This window comes from Drosophila teissieri, chromosome 2L (assembly GCF_016746235.2).
Source record: "Drosophila teissieri strain GT53w chromosome 2L, Prin_Dtei_1.1, whole genome shotgun sequence".
Taxonomy (NCBI): domain Eukaryota; kingdom Metazoa; phylum Arthropoda; class Insecta; order Diptera; family Drosophilidae; genus Drosophila; species Drosophila teissieri.
The window spans coordinates 19,697,324-19,718,250 of NC_053029.1; the positions used below are offsets into that span (position 1 = coordinate 19,697,324).

Genomic DNA, 20,927 nt, shown 5'->3' on the forward strand with positions numbered 1-20,927 from the left:
TCAATAAATTCCACATTAGAACCAATTCGTAGTGTCGTGCGATCGTAAATCTGCCAGCCCCTCGGAGCTAATCAGAAATAGTTTGCTATATGGTGGGTTTATCGCCACCTTATCAGTGTGGGCGGTATGCTTAAATAGAGGCACCTTATAATCCCTCTGGCCATTGGCAATCGATCGATTTAGTGGGAGCCATGTACAAGTTGCTGGTGCTCTCCTGCCTTTTGGCTTTGGCTCTACCTTCACTGGCGGAGGTTGGCTGGTGGAAGACGGGTCAGTTCTACCAGATATATCCCAGATCTTTTAAGGATAGCGACGGCGACGGCGTAGGCGATCTCATTGGTGAGTAAGCGGCTCGAAAGCTTTATATGTAGGCTTTATCTCACTTCACCCTCGCAATCAGGTATTACGCAACAGCTACCTTACCTGAAGGAAATCGGCATTACAGCCACTTGGTTGTCTCCGATCTTCACCTCGCCCATGGCTGATTTCGGCTACGATGTGGCTGATCTTAAAGGAATTGATCCCATCTTCGGCACAATGGAGGATTTCGAGGCGCTCCTTGCGCGCGCCAAAGAGCTGGACATCAAGATCATTCTGGACTTTGTGCCCAACCACACTAGTGACGAGTGCGACTGGTTCATCCGATCAGCCGCTGGCGAGGAGGAGTACAAGGATTTCTACGTGTGGCACACCGGCAAGGTGGTCAACGGCATCCGCCAGCCACCCACCAACTGGCTCTCCGTGTTCCGCGGATCCATGTGGACCTGGAACGAGCAACGGCAGGCGTACTACCTCCACCAATTCCACGCCAAGCAGCCCGATCTGAACTACCGCAACCCCAAGGTCGTTGAAGCCATGAAGGACGTGCTGCGCTTCTGGCTGCGAAAAGGAGCTTACGGCTTCCGCATCGACGCTGTGCCCCATGTCTACGAAATTCCAGCTGATGCCGACGGCAACTGGCCCGATGAACCCCGGAACGAGGATGTGAGCGATCCCGAGGACTACACCTACCTGCAGCACATCTACACCACCGATCAACCCGAGACACTGGAGCTGGTGTACGCTTTCCGCGATGTGATCGAGGAGATAGACGCCGAGTTGGGTGGCGACGACCGCGTCCTGCTCACCGAGGCCTACTCCCCCCTGGATGTGTTGATGCAGTACTACGGAAACGGCACCCACCTGGGCTCCCAGATCCCCTTCAATTTCGAGCTGCTGGCCAAGATCAGCTACAGCTCCGATGCCTACCACTACTCGGAGCTGATCCACAACTGGCTGGACAACATGCCAGAAGGTCAGGTGGCCAACTGGGTGTTCGGCAACCACGACCAGAGTCGCATTGGCTCCCGTTTGGGCGCCGATCGCATCGACGCCTGCAACATGATCATCATGGGCTTGCCCGGCGTGAGTGTGACCTACCAGGGCGAGGAGATGGGCATGACCGACGTTTGGATCAGCTGGGAGGACACCGTGGACCCACAGGCCTGTCAATCGAACGAGCAGGAGTTCGAGCGCCTCACCCGCGACCCAGTGCGAACTCCTTTCCAGTGGAGCGACGAGGTCAACGCCGGATTCTCCAACGCCTCAGTCACCTGGCTGCCGGTCGCCAGCGACTACAAGTTGGTCAATGTGAAGAAGGAGCGTGGAATCGCCCTGAGCCACCTGAACGTGTACAAGCAGCTGCGAGCTCTGCGTGATGAGCCTACTTTGAAGCAGGGCGATGTCTCCGTTACAGCCATTGGTCCTAACGTGTTGGCCTTCAAGCGGTAAGCTGGAACAATCGTATAGTTTACCCATAGACATGATGTTGACTTGACTTCCTTGTTAACAGAACCCTGGCAGGCTATAAATCCTACATCACCCTCATCAACATCAACGATGATGTCGAATCGATCGACTTGGACTCCGTCTTTACCTCCATTTCCACACAACTGCAATACGTGGTGGTGAATGATAAGAGCGTGCGTCGCAAGAAGTAAGCACAAGACTCCAAAACACATATTTACCCACAAAGTACTAACCATTTTCCTCGTTTTAGCGACCTTACATTTGCCAACTCCGTGCTGCTGTTGCCCAAGGAAGCAGTTGTGCTGAGCACAGTGTAAACTAATATAATAGGTGCTTAATAAAGAATAACACACAAATTTGTTGATCGCACAACTTCATTAACTTACTCAACTCACTGTGCTTATCTTTATGTTGGCCCCATGTCAAGTTGTATAGGCACTGATTAAAAACCGCCCCACTGAAAGTTTTGAATAATAGTCGCGTAATTTGTTGATCAATTAGGCAATAACTAAATTCGTACGATTACTATCGAATACGTTTATTTCCAGATTAATCCATGGCGATAGCTAAGGCCAAATGCCCATATCTTAAGTGGGTGTCTATAAAATCTAGGTGTGGTAATAGGCACTCAAAAGTTCGGGTTAATATATTTCTGACAGAAACAGAACCTATCTTTATGGGGGACCCCAATGGCATTCGATTGATTCGACTGATTAACAGGAAAAAAACAAGTACTTATTGAAACAACAAATTAAGTACGAGAAGTTAAGCCAACCATCGTAAAACGACTGCTTCATAGGGCATGAGAATGATTCTCGCTGACAGATCTGCTTTTTGCCTGAAAAATGGTTTTAAGTAAGTTAAAAGTATAGAAAACAAGAAAGTAGAGAAAACTTACCCCGGATAGTGTGTGGAGAAGGCTGTGGCCAGCACATACTCGTAGGTTTTGGAGGCCAGCCCATCGAGGATTTCAATATCGTTGCCCATGTTGACCAGAATTCTGTACTCCTCGCTGATCTTGTTTGTGCTGTAGGATATCTGAGCCTTAGATACGCTTTAAAAGAGGAATTGCTTCACCTACCGAATGATCTGTAGAACTTGTTTCGTCACCGCCTCATAGGAGAAACCCCCATCCTCCTTAAACGCAATAAAGGCGGCACTGCTCTTAAGAGCTTGAAGACCCTTGAAGATGTTCAGGGAAGATCTGGAAACCCCGCGCTCAGTCTGCACATTGTACCTCTGATATTCGGGGCTTAGTGGCAGCCAGGTAGACTCCCCATCAGAGAAGTCGGCGTTCTTTCCAGCTGTCCACTGCATTGGCGTGCGCTCTCCATCGCGATCCTCGCAAGAGTCGCCGGTGCACTCCACGTCCACGTTGGACATGCCGATTTCCTCGCCGTAGTAGGTCACCGAAGCTCCTGGCAGGGCGTTTACAATCACATTGAGCAAATCCACTTTGTGAGCTCCCATACGATCAGCCACTCTGTTGGTGTCGTGATTACCAACAACCCAGTTGGCCGTCTGGTGCTCCTTCCACATGGTATCCATCCAGTAGTCGATGGATCCCACAACATCCTCCGCGGTTGAGTAGCCACTGAGATACATCAACTGGAAGTTCATGGGCAGCTGGGTACCCTGATGGGTGCTGTTTCCGAAATAAGCACTCAGTGTCTCCACGGAAGAATAGGCCTCGGCCAGAAGAACCCGTGATTCGCCTCCATTCTGCGCCCGATAGTTATCCAAAAACTCCCGCCACTCGTACATGAGATCCACCGTGGCCGGCTGATCCTTGGTGTAGATGTGGTCGTGGTAGTCGTAGGCGTTGGGGTCACTGCCCCAACCGCTAACAGGTTCATCCGGATAGGAGCCGTCGGCATTGCGGTGCTCGTAGATGTGTGGAACTGCATCAATACGGAATCCATCGACTCCGCGGTCCAGCCAAAACTTCAAGACATCCAGCATGTGCTCCCTAACCATTGGATTGCTAAAGTTTAGATCCGGCTGCTTCACCTGAAACTGATGCAGGAAGAACTGCTGGCGCTTTTCGTTCCACGTCCACATGGGTCCACTGAACACACTGACCCAATTAGAAGGAGGATCTCTTTCACCAGTTTCCTCGTTCAGCTTTCCATCGTCCCACACGTAGAAGTCGTCGTATCCTTCCTCGCGATTCACGGACTTTTCAAACCACAAGTTCTCGTCACTGGAGTGGTTGGGTACAAAGTCGAGGATGATCTTTACGCCCAGCGACTTGGCCTCCACTATAAGGGCATCGAAATCGTCGAGAGTGCCGAATATCGGATCGATGTCGTAGAAGTTGGAGATGTCGTATCCGAAATCCGACATGGGCGAGGTGAAAATGGGCGACAGCCAGGTGGCCGTGATGCCTATTTCCTTGAGATAGCCCAATCTCGAAGTAATGCCTTTCAGGTCCCCGATGCCATCGCCATCGCTGTCCTGGAAGGAGCGCGGATATATCTGGTAAAGCGAGGCGTTCTCCCACCAATCGATGTCCGCAGCTCCCCCCAGGGTGGTGGAAATTAAAAGGAGAACCGCTAGGCCGAGATGTGCCCACTTTGGCATTTCGATAGCTTTTGAGTGGGCCAAACTCAATTTGCTAATACCAATTGCCGGCCATTTAGCGATTGTGGAGCCGATAAGGCACAATTGCACCAGCCAACTGGTAATCTATCACTTTTATCGCATACTTGCTAGATTAAATAACAGCGGACTGGTCTTTCCCGCTCTCAATAGCTCTGTTTTTGTTGCATATTCCACTATTCGGCAAAGTGTCGTACAAGTGCAAATAAGTACGATTGTTAAAGATATGAACTGATGACTAGTCTGATAATCTCAAGTATGCCTGTATTATTATTACTATTTTTGACATTTTTACAGTATTGTAAAAATACAAGATTTCTCGTTCTCTTTTGTATTTTGATCCATAACAAAAATCTAGCTTACTCTTTAGGCATTAATGTCAACATTGTATTTAAAACATATCCTAATGTAAAAGTTCGATATTATTAAAACATTTCCACCGTCTTATGGCACAGGGTACACAAAAGATTATAACATAAATTGTACGTAGAATTCTTGATCCAACTCTAGCTGCAGTTTAAGGGGTTGTTTTTGTTTTCATGATAAGCGTTTGGAAATACACTTACTCATGAAACCACCTGTAGTATTTCCATTTACATTGAAACGCGTGCTAATTCATTTCTTTAAGCCTTGCAAAAGAAGATGATTCAACACTAAAGCAGCAGTAATATCAAAAGGCTAAATTAGCTATATATATAAATATATACAATTGACAATTATACTTTTAGTTAACTTTTAAGGTAGAGGGAGAAATGTAGAAGAAATTAAGAAGTAAATACTCTTTTTTAAATTACTCACTAGTGCAGCCTGGTGATTTACTTCTAAACGATTATAGTATAGATGGTATACTTTAGGAGTACCGCGTATAATTGATCAATAAAAGCTACGAGTTAATACGGCCTAGATCTAAAATTAAAATCTGGAAGTATTTTATTCGAACAGCTTAACATGTGGATTTCGACTACGCTGATACTGACAGTAGTTTAGATAATATTGCAACGATGATTATGTATTGTCACGCGATTAAAATGCCCCCAAAACATCCGCAAGGTTATCTTAAAACATTTCCACAGTATTGTTAAGTGTCAATTAATCACAATTTTCCAGCTTGTTTGCTTGTAGTTGAAGGAGTAGGATTTGTCTGCTGCTCTTATCAGGTGACTAATGCCCACTTCAAAGCCCTACCATAACAAAAACAAGAGAGAACGCTAAAGACGAGTGCAGCGACTATAAGATACCCGTTACCCACATATACACAACAGCAAGACATCTGTTTTAGACATGGACAAGGGCTGCACCTAGCCGCGGAAGAATTGCTTATAACTTCTTACGTAAAAGTTAATTCATTTTATATTTTTATCCTAAACTGTAGTTAAGTATAAATAAATTAGATGTATTAGCGTCTCTAGAACATACAATCTCTTTCTCAACTTTCTATCTCTTTATATCATAATAATCTTTAATAATCATAATAATAATATCAATGTAAATAATTTTTTCCAAACCTAGTACACCCGTTTACTATACTAGTAACGCGCAAACAAATAATTCAGGAAGATATTTGTCACAAAAATCGGTATTTTTCCAGCAATCAAAAGACATTCGGGAGTGGGTTAATCGCTTTACGTAAAGCTTCGCTGGGAGTATGAAAACAATGACAGTTTCGGTTCGACATGAGCACCCTGAGAACTCATGGGAGCTGTTTGCACAGCAATTCAAATGGCCACTCAAAATGGCCAGATCTCGATAGAAGCCACCTTATCGACTGGTATAAAAGGCGCTGTCAGCTCTCCAGCCCGAACAAAATCGATCAAAATGCGCCCGCAATCAGCTGCGTGTCTATTCGTGGCCTTCGTTGGCTTGGTGGGAGCCACCGAGTGGTGGGAAAGTGGAAACTATTACCAGATCTACCCGCGCTCCTTCCGGGATTCCGACGCAGACGGCATTGGCGATCTGAACGGGGTCACCGAAAAGTTGCAGTATCTGAAAGACATCGGCTTTACGGGCACCTGGCTGTCGCCCATTTTCAAGTCACCCATGGTAGACTTTGGCTACGACATTTCGGACTTCTACCAGATCCAGCCCGAATACGGAACCATGGAGGACTTCGAGCGCATGATCGCAAAGGCCAAGGAGGTGGGCATCAAGATCATTCTAGACTTCGTGCCAAACCACTCCAGTACCGAAAACGAATGGTTCACCAAGTCGGTGGACAGTGACCCCGTCTACAAGGACTTCTACATCTGGCACGATGGCAAGATCAACAACGAGACCGGTGAGCGGGAGCCGCCGAGCAACTGGAACTCAGAGTTTCGCTACAGCGCCTGGGAGTGGAACGATGTGCGCCAGCAGTACTACCTTCACCAGTTCGCCATCCAGCAGGCCGACCTCAACTATCGCAATCCGGCCGTGGTTAATGAAATGAAGAACGTGATTCGCTTCTGGCTGGGAAAAGGAGTCTCCGGATTCCGCATCGATGCAGTTCCTTACTTGTTTGAGGTGGACCTCGATCGCTACAACCAGTATCCGGATGAGCCTTTGACCAACGACTCCGTGAACTGTCCCGACCCTGACGACCACTGCTACACCCAGCACATCTATACACAGGACCAGCCGGAAACAATTGACATGGTGTACCAGTGGCGAGAGTTGGTGGATGAGTTTCATGTGGAGCACGGCGGCGATCAGAGGCTTCTGATGACGGAGGCGTACACCAGCTTCGAAAACATGATGGCGTATTACGGAAATGGAATAAGGAACGGCTCCCATATTCCCTTCAACTTTGACTTCCTTTCCAACATCAACAACGCTTCTAAGGCCGGAGACTACGTAGATCACATTAAGAAGTGGATGGACGCCATGCCCGCCGGCGTTTATGCCAACTGGGTGCTGGGAAACCACGACAACAAGCGAGTGGCTTCCCGATTTGGTGTCCAGCGCACCGACCTCATCAACATCCTGCTGCAGACTCTGCCCGGTCACGCGGTCACCTACAATGGAGAGGAGCTGGGCATGACCGACGTCTGGATCAGCTGGGAGGACACCGTGGACCCGAATGCCTGCAACTCCGATCCCGACAACTACTACGCCCGATCCAGGGACCCTGAGCGATCTCCTTACCAGTGGGACGCCTCCTCCAAAGCGGGTATGTATTTATCCATAATTACTCTGTGTAATATGAAAAAATGTCACTGATAGGAATCAAAACATTTGGTTGATTACGTTGCACAGATTCCGAAATCATCCCATTGAAGGGCTATTTGATATTGACACTGCAGCACTTTAAATCAGTGGCTTCCTATTCCTTTACAGTTCCTATTCATATTCCACTTATATATATCATAATTAGGCTTCACCAGTGCCGATCACACCTGGTTACCAGTGGCTGATGACTACAAAACCAACAACGCCCTGCAGCAGCTGCGTGCTCCACGTTCCCATCTGCAGATCTTCAAGAAACTGGTGCGCGTCCGCAAGGAACCATCTTTTCGCCAGGGAGAACTCAGCATTCAGGCAATCGACGACGATGTGCTCATCTACTCACGGTTGGTCTAGTAATCTTTAAAAGAAAGCCTCGATTACTAACTGCTTCTCTTTCAAATAGTCAAAAGGACGGCAGCGATCTCTATGTGATCGTTCTCAATTTGGGCAGCACCTCCAAAACCTTGGACCTGACCAAGTATTACGGACTGGGCAGCCAGGCGGAGGTGATCACCACTTCCTTGAGTTCCCAGTACATCGATGGCGATGTTATCAAATCTTCGGAGTTCGTTGCCAATCCCTATGTGGGCACCGTCCTTGTGGCAGTCTAAGCTAGTTTTATTCAAATAAGTGACAATAAAGTAGCGATGTTAAATAAAGTGTGAATTCTACATGTTAACAAGGTTTAAAAAGACGTCGCCTATGAGTATGCAAAAGTTTATTTACGTACTATCACGTACAAGCCTTTGCTTCATGCGCAGATGCAGACCATTTTCGGACTTCAGAGTCATGGAAGCCGACAAAATTGGATCATAGTTATGGATGAGAGCATCACGCTTCTTCTTCTCCGCCGGGGGAAGACCTAGAGTTGTACTTATATAGCCATCCTTAGAAACGAGCTCATCCAAAGCTGGCAGCACCTCGAAATTTCGAATGATTTTGGACACCACAGTCTTGATTTCAAGCAGTGCGAACTTCTGTCCAATACAATTCCGGGGACCAGCACTGAAGGGCACATAGTCAAAAGGTCCTGGTTTCACCCGGTCGAAGCGGTCCGGTTGGAACTTGTGAGGATCCTTGAAAACACGGTCATTGTATCCCAACATAAGAAGGCCCAAGTTCAACGTCGTGCCCTTCGGCACAATGTCGCCATCTAAACATAAATCCTGTATTACTAATAACGCTTAAATATGTGCATGAGCCTTACCAATTACGTAGTCCTTCTCAGTAAAGCGACCAATGAAAGGAACACTCGGATAAAGACGTTGCGCCTCCTTTATAAACAAATCCAAATGTTTCATTGTGGATATCTCCTGGAAAGTGGCATCCCGACCAAGTTCATGAGCGCCCATTACTTCGCACTGCTCGGTAAATAATTTTTTCTGCAACCCGAAAGTAATATATTAATCAATTCGCTTCATAAACTAGTTCATCAAATCGGATACCTGTTCATCTTGATGTCGGGAAAGTAAGTAGACTGCAAAACCAACAGCTGATGTAGTTGTGTCATGCCCTTCAAACATAAAGGTGGAAACTTCTTCGTAAAGCTCTTGGGAAGTCAGAGGACGTCCATCCACTGTGGACCACAGCAGAGTGTCCAAAAAGGCCATTTTCTTGCGGGAAAACTCATCAGGTTTGATGCCTGAGTCAAGCCCTGACTTTCGCACTTCGATTCTCTTCGTTATTATCTCATTGGTAAAGTCCTGGAGGGTTTTCAGAGTTCTTGAATATTCTGGATATTCAGGAGCAAAACGAAATAGGTATTTGTTGCGCTTCCACGGACTAAAGGCTCTCATCTTGATGGTGTAAGTAATACTACAAGTAAACAAAAAACATGCCTTTACATATAGATTAAGCAAATAATTATAATTATTTCGAGTGTTTCATTTTATACGCTTAAGCGCATTTATATCATATAATACATATACCATAATACATACTCCTTAAAGGCCTGCACAACTGACGAACTTCGGTTCTCCATGGCATTGATGGACACACCCATAGCTGTATCGCAAATAACGTCCAGAGTCAAGTAATGTGCCTCTTCCTGAAAGTCGAAGATGTTGCCTCCGTCTGCCACCTTCTTTAGATGATCTATGAACTTCGTGGAGTTCTCGTTCATGACCTCGTGAAAGTCCTGCAGGATGTTGAAGTGGAAGGCTGGTGTTATCATCTTGCGGTGTTTGTGCCATTTGCTGCCAGTACTGGTGAGGAGACCCATTCCCAGCCAGGGATGAGTGAGATCATATACATCAGACTTGGATATCAGGGTATGACTGCTAAGTATAAACTGTGCCAAAGCTGCATTGTACGGTCCTTTGCGAAATTAACTGGTTACACTCACCTCCATGTATTTGGGACTAGTGACCATTATATTCGAGTGGAAGCCTATCCAAAAACGAAAGTTATCCTTGTTGTACTCATGCCACCAGCCAAAAAACCGGTTCAAAATCTCTAATGGCCGCAGATAAAACAAATCAAATCAATATAAGTTGCTCAACAATTAGATAGAAGTCGTAGACTTTAATACAGCATTTCACGACTGATGCATTTCACTGGGAAAAATTAATTAATTAGTCACATCTAAGCCACACAGACCTTCAGTCTATTAAAATCACACGGACTTGACCAAATTACGATTAAAGTCTCGGTGTTATCATTCCTACAAATTTATTATGTGATCACACACCTATTGAGCGATGTTATTTTATAAAAAAGGGACTTTGATCCCCGATCACTTTGAGATTTGTCTAGATTATCACATGGAGCACTTACCTGTGGGGGTTTTTCCCACCTGATGAGCATTGCCCACCACAGGCAGCATACTTGGCCCCTGGAACTTGTTCAGCATTCGCTTTCGCCGCAGTAGTCCAAACTCGAAATAGGTCACCAAGAACAGTGGAAATGCAAGAAAAGCGCACAGTACGATCCACATTTTGAATGCGACCGCAGACAACCGATCGGTGCAGCGAGTAAATTGGATTTGAGTAGAAACCTGATGTCTCTCTGCTTAAATACTTCAACCGGCTGTGGCAGACAGTTCTCAGTCTTTCGCCCTTTGTATCTCACAAACAGTAAAGAGCCCATGGCGATATTACCTCCTGAACTCATTTATGTGCATTCAGCAAGACTTTCCATTAAGCTGCGACTCTATTTCTTAATACACATTTTATTTATAAATGACTTACATGTGTGGAAGCTAACATTTCAAATTTTTTAAGCCTCCATAGCCCCAAGATTAGAACGAGTTGCTCCGATTAAGTGTATTTGTATTTGTTCTATTTCGCCTCATTAACAGCTCCCCAATAATTGTAACTGTGGGGAACTCAGACCTAAACAAAACCCAGCTAAGCAAAATTCAAGCGCCAAACTTAACAAAGAGATCAATAAATTTGCACTTTAGTGCCTTTCCTTCAGTCGAATATATAGACCGTTTTCGGATTTCAGAGTCAGCACAGCGGACAGAACAGGGTCGTATTTGTGACGGTATGGATCGCGCTTCTTCCTTTCGGCATCAGGTAGTCCTATGGTGGTGCTTATATAGCCATCCTTAGAGACAAGCTCATCCAGAGCAGGAAGCACCTCGAAATTTCGAATGATCTTGGATACCACGGTCTTGATCTCCAGCAGTGCGAACTTCTGACCAATGCAGTTTCGGGGTCCAGCGCTGAAGGGTACATACTCAAAAGGTCCTGGTTTCTCCAGATTAAAGCGCTCGGGGCGGAACTTGTGGGGATCCTTGAACACCTTTTCGTTGTAACCCAACATCACGAGGCCCAAGTTCAGTGTGGTTCCCCTGGGTACGAGATCCCCGTCTATAAATCCAGTGGGATACTGTTATTCAAAGAGTACTAAATGGCCATAACTAATTGTTACCTATAACATAGTCCTTCTCCGTAAATCGTCCAATGAAGGGTACGCTGGGATAAACACGCTGGGCCTCCTTGATAAAGAGGTCCAAGTACTTCATTTGAGATATGTCCTGGAAGGTCGCATCGCGACCCAGTTCAGAATCACCCATCACTTCCTGTTGCTCGTCAAATAGTTTGCGCTACAATATAATGGGATGTTAGACATTTAAACATTTTTCGTACCAAGCGATTCACTGAACCTGTTCATCTTGATGTCTAGAAAGCAAATAGACAGCGAACGACACTCCAGAAGTGGTAGTATCGTGTCCTTCAAACATAAATGTGGACACCTCTTCGTACAGCTCCTTGGAGTTCAGGGGACGACCGTCGATAGTGGAGGACAGCAGGGTGTCCAAAAAGGCCATTTTCTTGCGCGTGAACTCATCTCCTGCACTGTCCGAAACTGCGCCCGATTTGTGGGCTTCAATGCGCTTAGCGATGATGTCGTTGGTAAAGTTCTGGAGAGTCTTGAGCGTCCTGCTGTAGGCCGGGTAGTCCGGTGCCAATCGATACAGCAGTTCATTGCGCTTCAGCGGGTGGAAGGCTCTCATGTTAATGTTGTAGCACATGCTAAAAAGGGTGGAGAATCATAGCATCTGATGGTCCAACTAAAGTTCTAAACTAACTCTTTAAAGGCCTGCACAATGGAAGAGCTGCGGTTTTCCATGGCATTGATGGACACACCCATAGCTGTGTCGCAAATAACATCCAGGGTCAGATAGTGGGCCTGATCCTGGAAGTCGAAGATATTGTCCCCAGCAGCAACCGTCTTCAAGTGCTTAATAAACTTCGTGGAGTTCTCGTTCATCACCTCGTGGAAGTCCTGCAGGATGTTGAAATGGAAGGCAGGGGTGATCATCTTGCGATGTTTGTGCCATTTGCTGCCAGTACTGGTCAGAAGACCCAATCCCAGCCAGGGATGTGTTAGTTGATAAATGTCAGACTTTGTGATCAGCGTCTGACTGCTAAGTATGAACTAAAGAAGTATGACAGTATTAGAATAACCATGACTGTTTAGAATTCGCTGCAAACTCACTTCAAGGTACTTGGAGCTAGTGACCAATACGTTAGAGTATGTTCCAATCCAAAAGACGAAGTTGTCTTTTCCATACTGATGCCACCAGGAGAAAACCTTGTCGAGAATTTCTATATAGACGTGAGAAACAGCCATTAGTAGGCGGATCGCGTACCAAAATCGGAATTCCATAGGTTTTCATTGTTTGTGTTTGGCACGCGATTTTCAGTATTCATTAGTGCAGTAAATTACAGTGGTACATTACACAACACAAATACAGGCCTCGGCATTATATTTGCGATTCTCGACCTAGGCTACAACTAGCCCATTTCTACAAGTGCCAGTTGCAAATGCCCCATTAACTGATAGTTAACACCCTTGTTTTCCGGTCGTAAAGTCGCTGGCCCAAAATAACCTTACTGGAATAGCCTCGCCGCTGAGTGGATACGATGCGCAGGTACCTCAGTCACAACGCTATTCGAGATGGGTAATTTTAGGTGTGTCCTCTGCTGTTCTAAAACTGCGACTTTTCCGAATTCTATGGAAGACCAACCTGCGGGATTCTTGCCCATTTGATGGGCGTTTCCCACCAGCGGCAGGCCGCTTGGGCCTTTGAACTTGTTAAGCATTTTTCTCCGGCGGAACGTGCTCAACTCCAGGTAGGCAACCACCAGCAGCGGCAGGGCCAGAAAAATGTACAACACGAACCACATTTTCGATCGCGAGTTCCAAGACAACCGATCGGCCAGCGAAACACTGGAAATATGGGGGCTATCTGGGCCGGCGGCCGGTTTAAATACGAGAGATTACAGCCGGTTCCCCGGTCTCTTACTCTCTTTCCTACCGTTTGTCGAATCAAACTATAGTCTCCCGAATATAAGTAAATATTTTGGTGCTTTCAGCATGACTTGCCGATTGAATATCAGGTTTTTTTAAGTTTAGCCCACTGTTTAATCGTTGGATGAGACGGCGAATCATCAGTTTCCTAGACTGCTCTTCATTTTTTTTAAACTGTAGCCTACAATGGTCTAAAACAAACTTAGATAAAAATTCACTCAAAACAAGAAAGCAAAATCGGGTGCATTAATGAACACATTATGTCTGCTGAATGCCTTAAAGATTACTCTTTCGGAAATTGAAGAGAACAAAGAGAGTGTCTCTTACCTTATCAGCAGCAAGCTTCAAACTTTGTAGAAATCACAAACACAAGGTAAGCTTTACTACAAATTTACATGTCAAAAATGCAAAATTATTTAACACTTGTCTGGTGTTTCGAGTATTACATTTCGGATACTCAGCCATAGGGCGCGAAATGATTTAAATTTAAGATTACGTATTGAAATACTCATGTAAGTTTCCATCGATTTGTAACTTTTTGCCACGTCCACCCTAACGCCTACAAACCGACCAAAATTGCCACGCCCACACATAAACAATGTTATGATATTTTTTCACATTTTTGTTAGTCATGTAAATTTCTCTCGATTTGCCAAAAAACCTTTTGCCTATATTCGAGTTCCCCGACAGAGTATCAGATACCAGTTACTTAACTAGTTGAAGTGCGAATGTGAAATATTAAAATTTTTTGAGTATTAGTAGAAAATATCAAAAAAGGTGGCTGTGACAGTTTTGTGTGATTTGTGGGAAAAATTTGTTGGCAAATCGGTAGAAATTTACAAGACTAATAATTAAAAAACATTAAAACTTTTTTAGAAAGTGTGGCGTAGCAGTTTTGGGCGGTTTGTTAGCGTTAGAGTGGGCGTGGCAACATTTGAAAACAGACTTGCGCTGCGTCGAATTGGCCACGTCCATCTGTCAGTATGAATGCCTCGATTTTAGGAACTATACAAGAGAGAACGCTATAGTCGAGTTCCCCGACGATCTGATACCCGTTACTCAGCTGGTGGAAATGCAAAGGAGAAATTTTAAGGGATTAAATGAGGGACTTTAATTATTTTCTGGATAGATAGTAGATAAATACTATTTCTTCTGTTTTGATTACTATATTGAACCGCTTATCGATCCACTTGCTTATCTTGCTTCTGGAATCGTCAATCGAATATTTTCCTATTCAAAATTATTACGTGTTGAAAATTTTGACAACCGCCCTAATTCATTATCACAAAGCGACTAACAATGGTTTATTGGCACATAACTTCTGGTGATACCAAAACGGCCTTTAGAGCCACACGTCATCAGTTAAGTGAGTCAATTCCCACCATGTATGTAGTCCACAATATTAATATTTATCAATTATCGACGGCAATAAAAGATAAGTAAAATGCATAAAATTCAGATAAGCTATCAACGGAATAATCGGCCAAAAATTGGTCACCGACTAATCTGCGAAAGTTACGGCAAACCAGTCTGGACATCAAAGCGAGCAAGAACAGTTGGGCGGCATTATGTTTCTAATAGCCATTGCCATTATCTTGGGCACCATTTTGGTGTTCAAGGGTGTAAGGATATTCAACTACATAGACCACATGGCTGGCATCATGGAGATGATCCCAGGACCCACGCCATACCCCTTCGTGGGTAATCTGTTCCAGTTTGGTCTTAAGCCAGCCGGTGAGTACTGGCCAAATAGCCTGCCTATATTTATGAACTGTTCAACGTTTAATGCCAAAGTCGCTTGTCTGACCGAATCCGCAAGAACCAGGGAATTGGCATCGATTCAATGCGTTCATTTCCCGGTGGTATCGAGTTGCACATTTGGATTTGGATTTCATCTCGGATTGTACTGATTTCCTCGACTTATTTATTGTAATATTTGCTACAGCTTTCATCAAGCTCCGTGCACATTTCCCGAGTGCCTTTCCTCGCACAGCTGAATAAATTCGGTCCTGTTTTCCGCCCTTCCCTGCACGTGCCCAAAGTAATCATTTCAAATGCACAATGCCCAGGGGAGAAGCGATGGTGCACTATACTTTCGATGATATAATTCTGCTTCCCTGCTCGGCTGGGGTTCCATTTCAATATGGACTGGCAAGAGCCGCACATTGTTATGGAATTGTTATTATTTGTTATTTTTATGCCAGCTTAGCCATGCCAGCTCTGTCACGGCTTAAAGAAAACGTTTGAAAAAATGTAAAATTTCTCGGATACTGTGATTGTTTGTCCAGGACTTCAATTAGTAATTTGATTACCTGAACCCATATAGATTGGCAAACATTTTAGAGGCAAAGTAACAAAAGCAGAAGTGCAAAACAAATCGATTGCAACTACCAAAAATTAATTTGAAGCCAATTTTTCGGAATATTCTTCCCAACTGCAGCTGATATGCTCCGCAAACTAGGGCTTTGGGGCTGATAACTAAAGTGTGGGGGGCTCATCAACTCTATCTGTCTTCCACAGAATACCCCAAAAAGGTCCTGCAATATTGTCGAAAATACGACTTCCAGGGATTTCGCTCCCTGGTCTTCCTGCAGTACCACATGATGCTGAGTGATCCGGCGGAAATTCAGGTGAGTCCCCCACCGCACCTATCATCCACCATCCACCATCCACCTATGTTTGCCCTGCAGAACATCCTGTCGAGCTCATCACTGCTGTACAAGGAGCACTTGTACTCCTTTTTGAGGCCCTGGCTGGGCGATGGCCTACTCACCAGTTCCGGTGCCCGCTGGCTGAAGCACCAGAAGCTCTACGTCCCTGCCTTCGAGCGTTCGGCCATCGAGGGTTACTTGCGGGTGGTCCACCGAACGGGCGGACAGTTCGTCCAGAAACTCGACGTACTGTCGGGTACGCAGGAAGTCTTCGATGCCCAGGAGTTGGTGGCTAAGTGTACCCTGGATATTGTGTGTGGTAAGTGGGGGTGCACTTGTTTATTGAACCTGGCATCGCAATTTTTCAGAACAATTTTATGTGCACCGCAAAAAACGTTGTTACAAATTTATTATCCTTGCGCTTTAATTTTGTAGTTGTCACGTAAGTCATTGCCATTTTAGATATATGCATAAAAAAGTACTTCTTATTAACTAAGAATATCTTCAACTTAAAAAGTTCAAATTTGTAATTTTTAGCAAAATATATATCTGCAAATCTCCTCAGATTATATGCCCTTATTTGGTCTATCGTACACTTGTATGGCATTTACTTTTTCTCTATGTGTACTATTGCCAAACTTTACACATTTGTCAAGTCGTTTTTTCGGCCGCTTTTCGCTCCTCGGGCGCTTCGCTCTGTTTTTTTTTGTAATTTATTATGAACGTTTTATAAATAAGATTTATTGCATAGGAGATGGACACAAGTGCCGCAGACTGTGCGGGCGGAAAGTTTTGCGGTCGAGGCACTCGCCCCATTAATACACACTCTGCTGTATTTTGTGGGGCAAATGACTAGAGGAATTTTCAGTTACCCATTGGTATTTTATTGAGATTTTTCGGGATTCGTTAAGGTTCATTTACTCAGCTGAAATCAGCAAATCTACACCATGTCTTCTGTTTTTCCGACAGAAAACGCCACTGGCCTGGACAGCAGCTCGCTGAATGGAGAGCCCTCGGATTTGCATGGCGCCATCAAGGAGTAAGTTCATCTACGGAGTCTCAGGACTAAGCTCTTAATTCCCCTTTCCTTTGTCAGCTTATGCGACGTGGTTCAGGAGCGCACCTTCAGCATCGTGAAGCGGTTCGACGCCCTCTTCCGCCTTACCTCCTACTACATGAAGCAGCGCAGGGCTCTATCGCTGCTGCGCAGCGAACTGAATCGGGTAAATTCAGCAAATATATGGCCAGAATTATAATAATTCGAAAGCTATCCCACAGATTATCTCGCAACGGCGACAGCAGTTGGCTGCGGAAAACCCGTGCCATCAGGGCCAGCCAATCAACAAACCCTTCCTGGACGTCCTGCTGACCGCCAAGCTCGATGGGCGAGCTCTCAAGGAGCGCGAGATAATCGAGGAAATGTCCACTTTCATATTTACGGTACGTAACACCTTGGTTTATCTGGAAATATACAAAAAACATTTAGTATTTAGTGCATATGACAGAAATATTATAAGTCAACCTTCTTATATAGGGCCACGATCCCCTAGCCGCTGCAATATCTTTCACGCTGTACACGCTTTCCCGTCACCCGGAGATTCAGGAAAAAGCTGTCGAGGAACAGCGGCGCATCTTTGGCGACAACTTATCGGGGGAGGCGAACTTGGCTCGACTGGATCAGATGCATTTTCTAGAGCTGATTGTCAGAGAGACGCTGCGCTTGTATCCTTCTGTCCCACTGATTGCTCGAACAAACCGCAAGCCCATCGATATCAGTAAGTGATGCCCAAAATATGGGATTTGTAAAAGAGCTTATTATAATCCCTGACTCCTTCAGATGGCACCAAGGTGGCCAAGCGCACCACGGTGATCATGTGCCTTATTGCCATGGGCTACAACGAAAAGTACTTCGACGATCCCTGCACATTCCGGCCTGAGAGGTTCGAGAACCCGACTGGAAACGTGGGCATCGAGGCTTTCAAGAGTGTTCCATTTAGTGCAGGTCCAAGGCGCTGCATTGGTTAGTGTTTCTTGGGTCACATAGTTAACTTCACTAATTAATATTATTTTTCGCTTTCGTATGCAGCTGAAAAGTTTGCCATTTACCAGATAAAGGCTCTGATCTCCCAGCTGCTGCGCCGCTTTAATATTCTGCCTGCTGTAGATGGACTTCCTCCGGGAATCAACGATCATTCCCGCGAGGATTGTGTCCCTCAGAGCGAGTACGATCCTGTGTTGAATATTCGTGTCACGCTTAAATCTGAAAATGGTATCCAGATCAGGCTTAGAAGACGATGACTTCAATCAGCCACTTTTACAAAAAGCCACCTTATTACTTGATTGTATTATACTTCATTTACTAGACACAATACAAAATAAATTGGTTTAATTTAAGCTTTTACTCTTTATACAAATACGAAAACTATTCTACACGATTCTTATTTCTGTGGCCATTAAAACCCGTTTCGAAAACTTCTCATCATTATTTCCTTGCTAATTATCAAAGCTGACTTTGCAAGCATTTCATGTTAATTTGCATGCATTTGTTTATTCGGTGTTAAATAATATTAATTTCGAGCAGATCACCAGCTCGGCTTATATTTTATTGCAAGTCGGAATTACGTTCGCACTACCAATAAAAATGGGATGTGCAGATCTCAGCCGCTAAGAAACACCTGTTCAAACCTTGGACAAATCAATCTATTACGTTCCATATGCTTATAACAACAATGTTTCCGAAAATAGGTCTCTCAATTAGGTGAACTACTATTTGTCTAAAAACTATGGATGAAATAGAAAGTGACTCAAAAACTTGGGCTTAATTAGAAAGAGACTATTAAAGAATCAAAACACAAGAGAGATCGCTGTAGAGTCTCGCCTATTTGATACCCGTTTATAAAATACCCGTTTTTAGCTAAATTGAAATAACATTTTAATGTCTGATTTTAATACTGATCATGTTAATGGCGAGTGCATTTACACTTTAATAAACAAAATTCTGCAGCTATTTTACAGAACAATTTTGTACTTTCTTTATAAACACCTTTAGTATCAATTTTATTTATATTATTATATAAGGTATATTTGCTCTAAAATCAATCTTTGTTGTTATTATTAGAAGTTCATTGCTTATCTTTTATATCCATTACTCTTAAATGTAAAGGGTATATTAATTGATTGAAAACTGTGTTAACTAGGATCACTATTCAAGTCATTTTGGCTGGTTGAGATAAGGTATTCGGATTGCAGTGATGCAGCGCAAGTTTGTTTCAGCAGATTTCCACGTCCAGCGCTCTTAAGGCGGTCTAATTAGGCACGGCAACACTTTCGAATGGTGTTTAGTTTATTATATCAAACAATTTGAAAACTCTGCTCTTTCTCTGCTTTTTTCACAATGTGATTCAAGCTTACACGATAGATGAAGAGTAAATGTAATGGACCTGCCAAACAGAATCAAGCGAGCATCTCTTATTCCGGTTATATTTCTTTCAGCCATAACATGTATTTAATGAAATATTTTATTGCATTTAAAACTGTAATAAAGCAGACTGAAATTATACCCAAATCTAGTTTGATGGTTTCCACTTCATGTATCGCTAATTAAACAGGTTACTTTTGGCTAAGATCAATAAGGTAACATCCAAGCAGTTCGTGATAGTCTGAAAAAGCGTTTACTGTCTCTACCAAAATAAATCAGCGGCCCAGGTAACTCGTACTCCCGTCACAGATTTTAGACCGCATCCAAATATACTTTTTGCCAAAGAGTATCGAATTTATTTTATAACTCGATAATCAAACTTATAATGTCAGCATGCTGTTTAACTTCTAAGGGTTAGAGAACAAGGTCACTTGGAGTTGCACCTTATTCCCGAAATTGGGTCCTGGTCGTGTCGATGGCTTATTCCTTGCTGGGATGGGCCTGGATGTAGGCGATGGCCTTAAGAATGGCCTCTGGGATTGGAGGAGGAGTGGGCAGGAGGTCGCTCTGGGGCTGGTATCCGTTCTCGTCGGCCTTGTAGCTCACACGAACGTGCTCGCCCTCTGGGGAGATCCACTCGAAAACTCCGTCAATGTTACCGTGGACATCTCCGGTAGCCGAAGCAGAAGAGCCGTTGTCCAGGACCACCTTGCTCACAAAGCCATCGGCTTGGACATCGTTGACCAGCTCCTTGACCTAAGCATTCTCGTTGGCGGCCACCAGGGCGACAAGGGCGCAGACAAGCAGCTAGGATATTCCGGGATTACTTATTGAACTGACCGGTTTCGATCTCCTGGTACTTACGATCTTGAACATTTTGAATTGGTTAGATTGTCAGACTAGAGAACTCGTGAGACTGATGCCGATTCGGAATCACTTTCGGCTTTTATACGCTTATACGCACTCCCCACGAAATCCCCAAGCTGATGCAACCCGTTTTTAATTAACATTTCGGCCAGCATAGGTCTCGTTTGGTTTTACGGACTGGTTCAAGTGACATGCTCGGTGGCGATAAAAATCGTCTGCTGCACTCTTTTTGCTTTCTATTGTCTATGCAAATTGCTACCGTAATTATTCTAAAAAGAATCGCGTTACTCGGAAAGGTCAAAATCCACCTCCTCCTTCCGGAATATTTACTCTGATAATTTCGAATCACTCCAGACAGCTCGAATAACTTTGGTTAAATATTATTTGAGCTGGTGAAAGTAAAAATGTGTTTAATTAGGAGGTTAAAATTAAATGGAAAACTAAACGTTATTTGCCAGCCTCTTGTAAATCCAGCATACTTTTCGGAGCAATTTTCGGTTTTTTGATGTACTATGAAAGAAATGACTGGGAACGCGTGTATCATATCAACTTTACAGTGTCCATTTACACTTATTTCTAGTTTTATAAGCAAATATAACTTTAAAGTCTATACCGTTGGATTATCGTTGGATTAGAAA

At 44.4% G+C, this 20,927-nt stretch overlaps 6 protein-coding genes across 6 annotated transcripts; 3 read left to right on the plus strand and 3 right to left on the minus strand.

Annotated features, from left to right (window-relative positions):
• Window positions 1-175: 175 nt before the first annotated feature.
• Window positions 176-2,144, plus strand: LOC122623149 (maltase A3). The gene is made up of 4 exons (XM_043802129.1): window positions 176-339; window positions 401-1,766; window positions 1,832-1,975; window positions 2,039-2,144. The coding sequence occupies exons 1-4, from the start codon at window positions 192-194 to the stop codon at window positions 2,103-2,105; spliced, it is 1,725 nt and encodes a 574-aa protein (XP_043658064.1). The 5' UTR covers window positions 176-191; the 3' UTR covers window positions 2,106-2,144.
• A 161-nt stretch (window positions 2,145-2,305) lies between these two features.
• LOC122623158 (maltase A2) lies at window positions 2,306-4,387 on the minus strand. The gene is made up of 3 exons (XM_043802140.1): window positions 2,870-4,387; window positions 2,687-2,815; window positions 2,306-2,626 (listed from the first exon to the last, which is right to left on the minus strand). Exons 1-3 carry the CDS (start codon window positions 4,369-4,371, stop codon window positions 2,554-2,556), a joined length of 1,704 nt encoding a protein of 567 aa, XP_043658075.1. The 5' UTR covers window positions 4,372-4,387; the 3' UTR covers window positions 2,306-2,553.
• Window positions 4,388-6,183: 1,796 nt separating this feature from the next.
• On the plus strand, window positions 6,184-8,269 carry LOC122623141 (maltase A1). Its single transcript, XM_043802116.1, has 3 exons — window positions 6,184-7,534; window positions 7,739-7,934; window positions 7,994-8,269. Exons 1-3 carry the CDS (start codon window positions 6,205-6,207, stop codon window positions 8,199-8,201), a joined length of 1,734 nt encoding a protein of 577 aa, XP_043658051.1. The 5' UTR covers window positions 6,184-6,204; the 3' UTR covers window positions 8,202-8,269.
• On the minus strand, window positions 8,191-13,285 carry LOC122626815. The gene is made up of 12 exons (XM_043807222.1): window positions 13,070-13,285; window positions 12,538-12,647; window positions 12,128-12,477; window positions 11,702-12,071; window positions 11,467-11,641; window positions 10,998-11,405; window positions 10,366-10,596; window positions 9,935-10,044; window positions 9,531-9,880; window positions 9,036-9,405; window positions 8,798-8,972; window positions 8,191-8,743 (listed from the first exon to the last, which is right to left on the minus strand). The coding sequence occupies exons 1-12, from the start codon at window positions 13,227-13,229 to the stop codon at window positions 8,313-8,315; spliced, it is 3,240 nt and encodes a 1,079-aa protein (XP_043663157.1). The 5' UTR covers window positions 13,230-13,285; the 3' UTR covers window positions 8,191-8,312.
• Window positions 13,286-14,891: 1,606 nt separating this feature from the next.
• Window positions 14,892-18,407, plus strand: LOC122623167 (probable cytochrome P450 4ad1). The gene is made up of 9 exons (XM_043802152.1): window positions 14,892-15,087; window positions 15,874-15,983; window positions 16,044-16,323; window positions 16,974-17,043; window positions 17,101-17,227; window positions 17,283-17,444; window positions 17,539-17,779; window positions 17,842-18,024; window positions 18,091-18,407. The coding sequence occupies exons 1-9, from the start codon at window positions 14,922-14,924 to the stop codon at window positions 18,300-18,302; spliced, it is 1,551 nt and encodes a 516-aa protein (XP_043658087.1). The 5' UTR covers window positions 14,892-14,921; the 3' UTR covers window positions 18,303-18,407.
• Window positions 18,408-19,902: 1,495 nt separating this feature from the next.
• Window positions 19,903-20,298, minus strand: LOC122626381 (larval cuticle protein 4). Its single transcript, XM_043806625.1, is given in 2 exon segments — window positions 19,903-20,229; window positions 20,287-20,298. Coding segments are annotated over 2 exon segments (339 nt in total).
• Window positions 20,299-20,927: the final 629 nt, after the last annotated feature.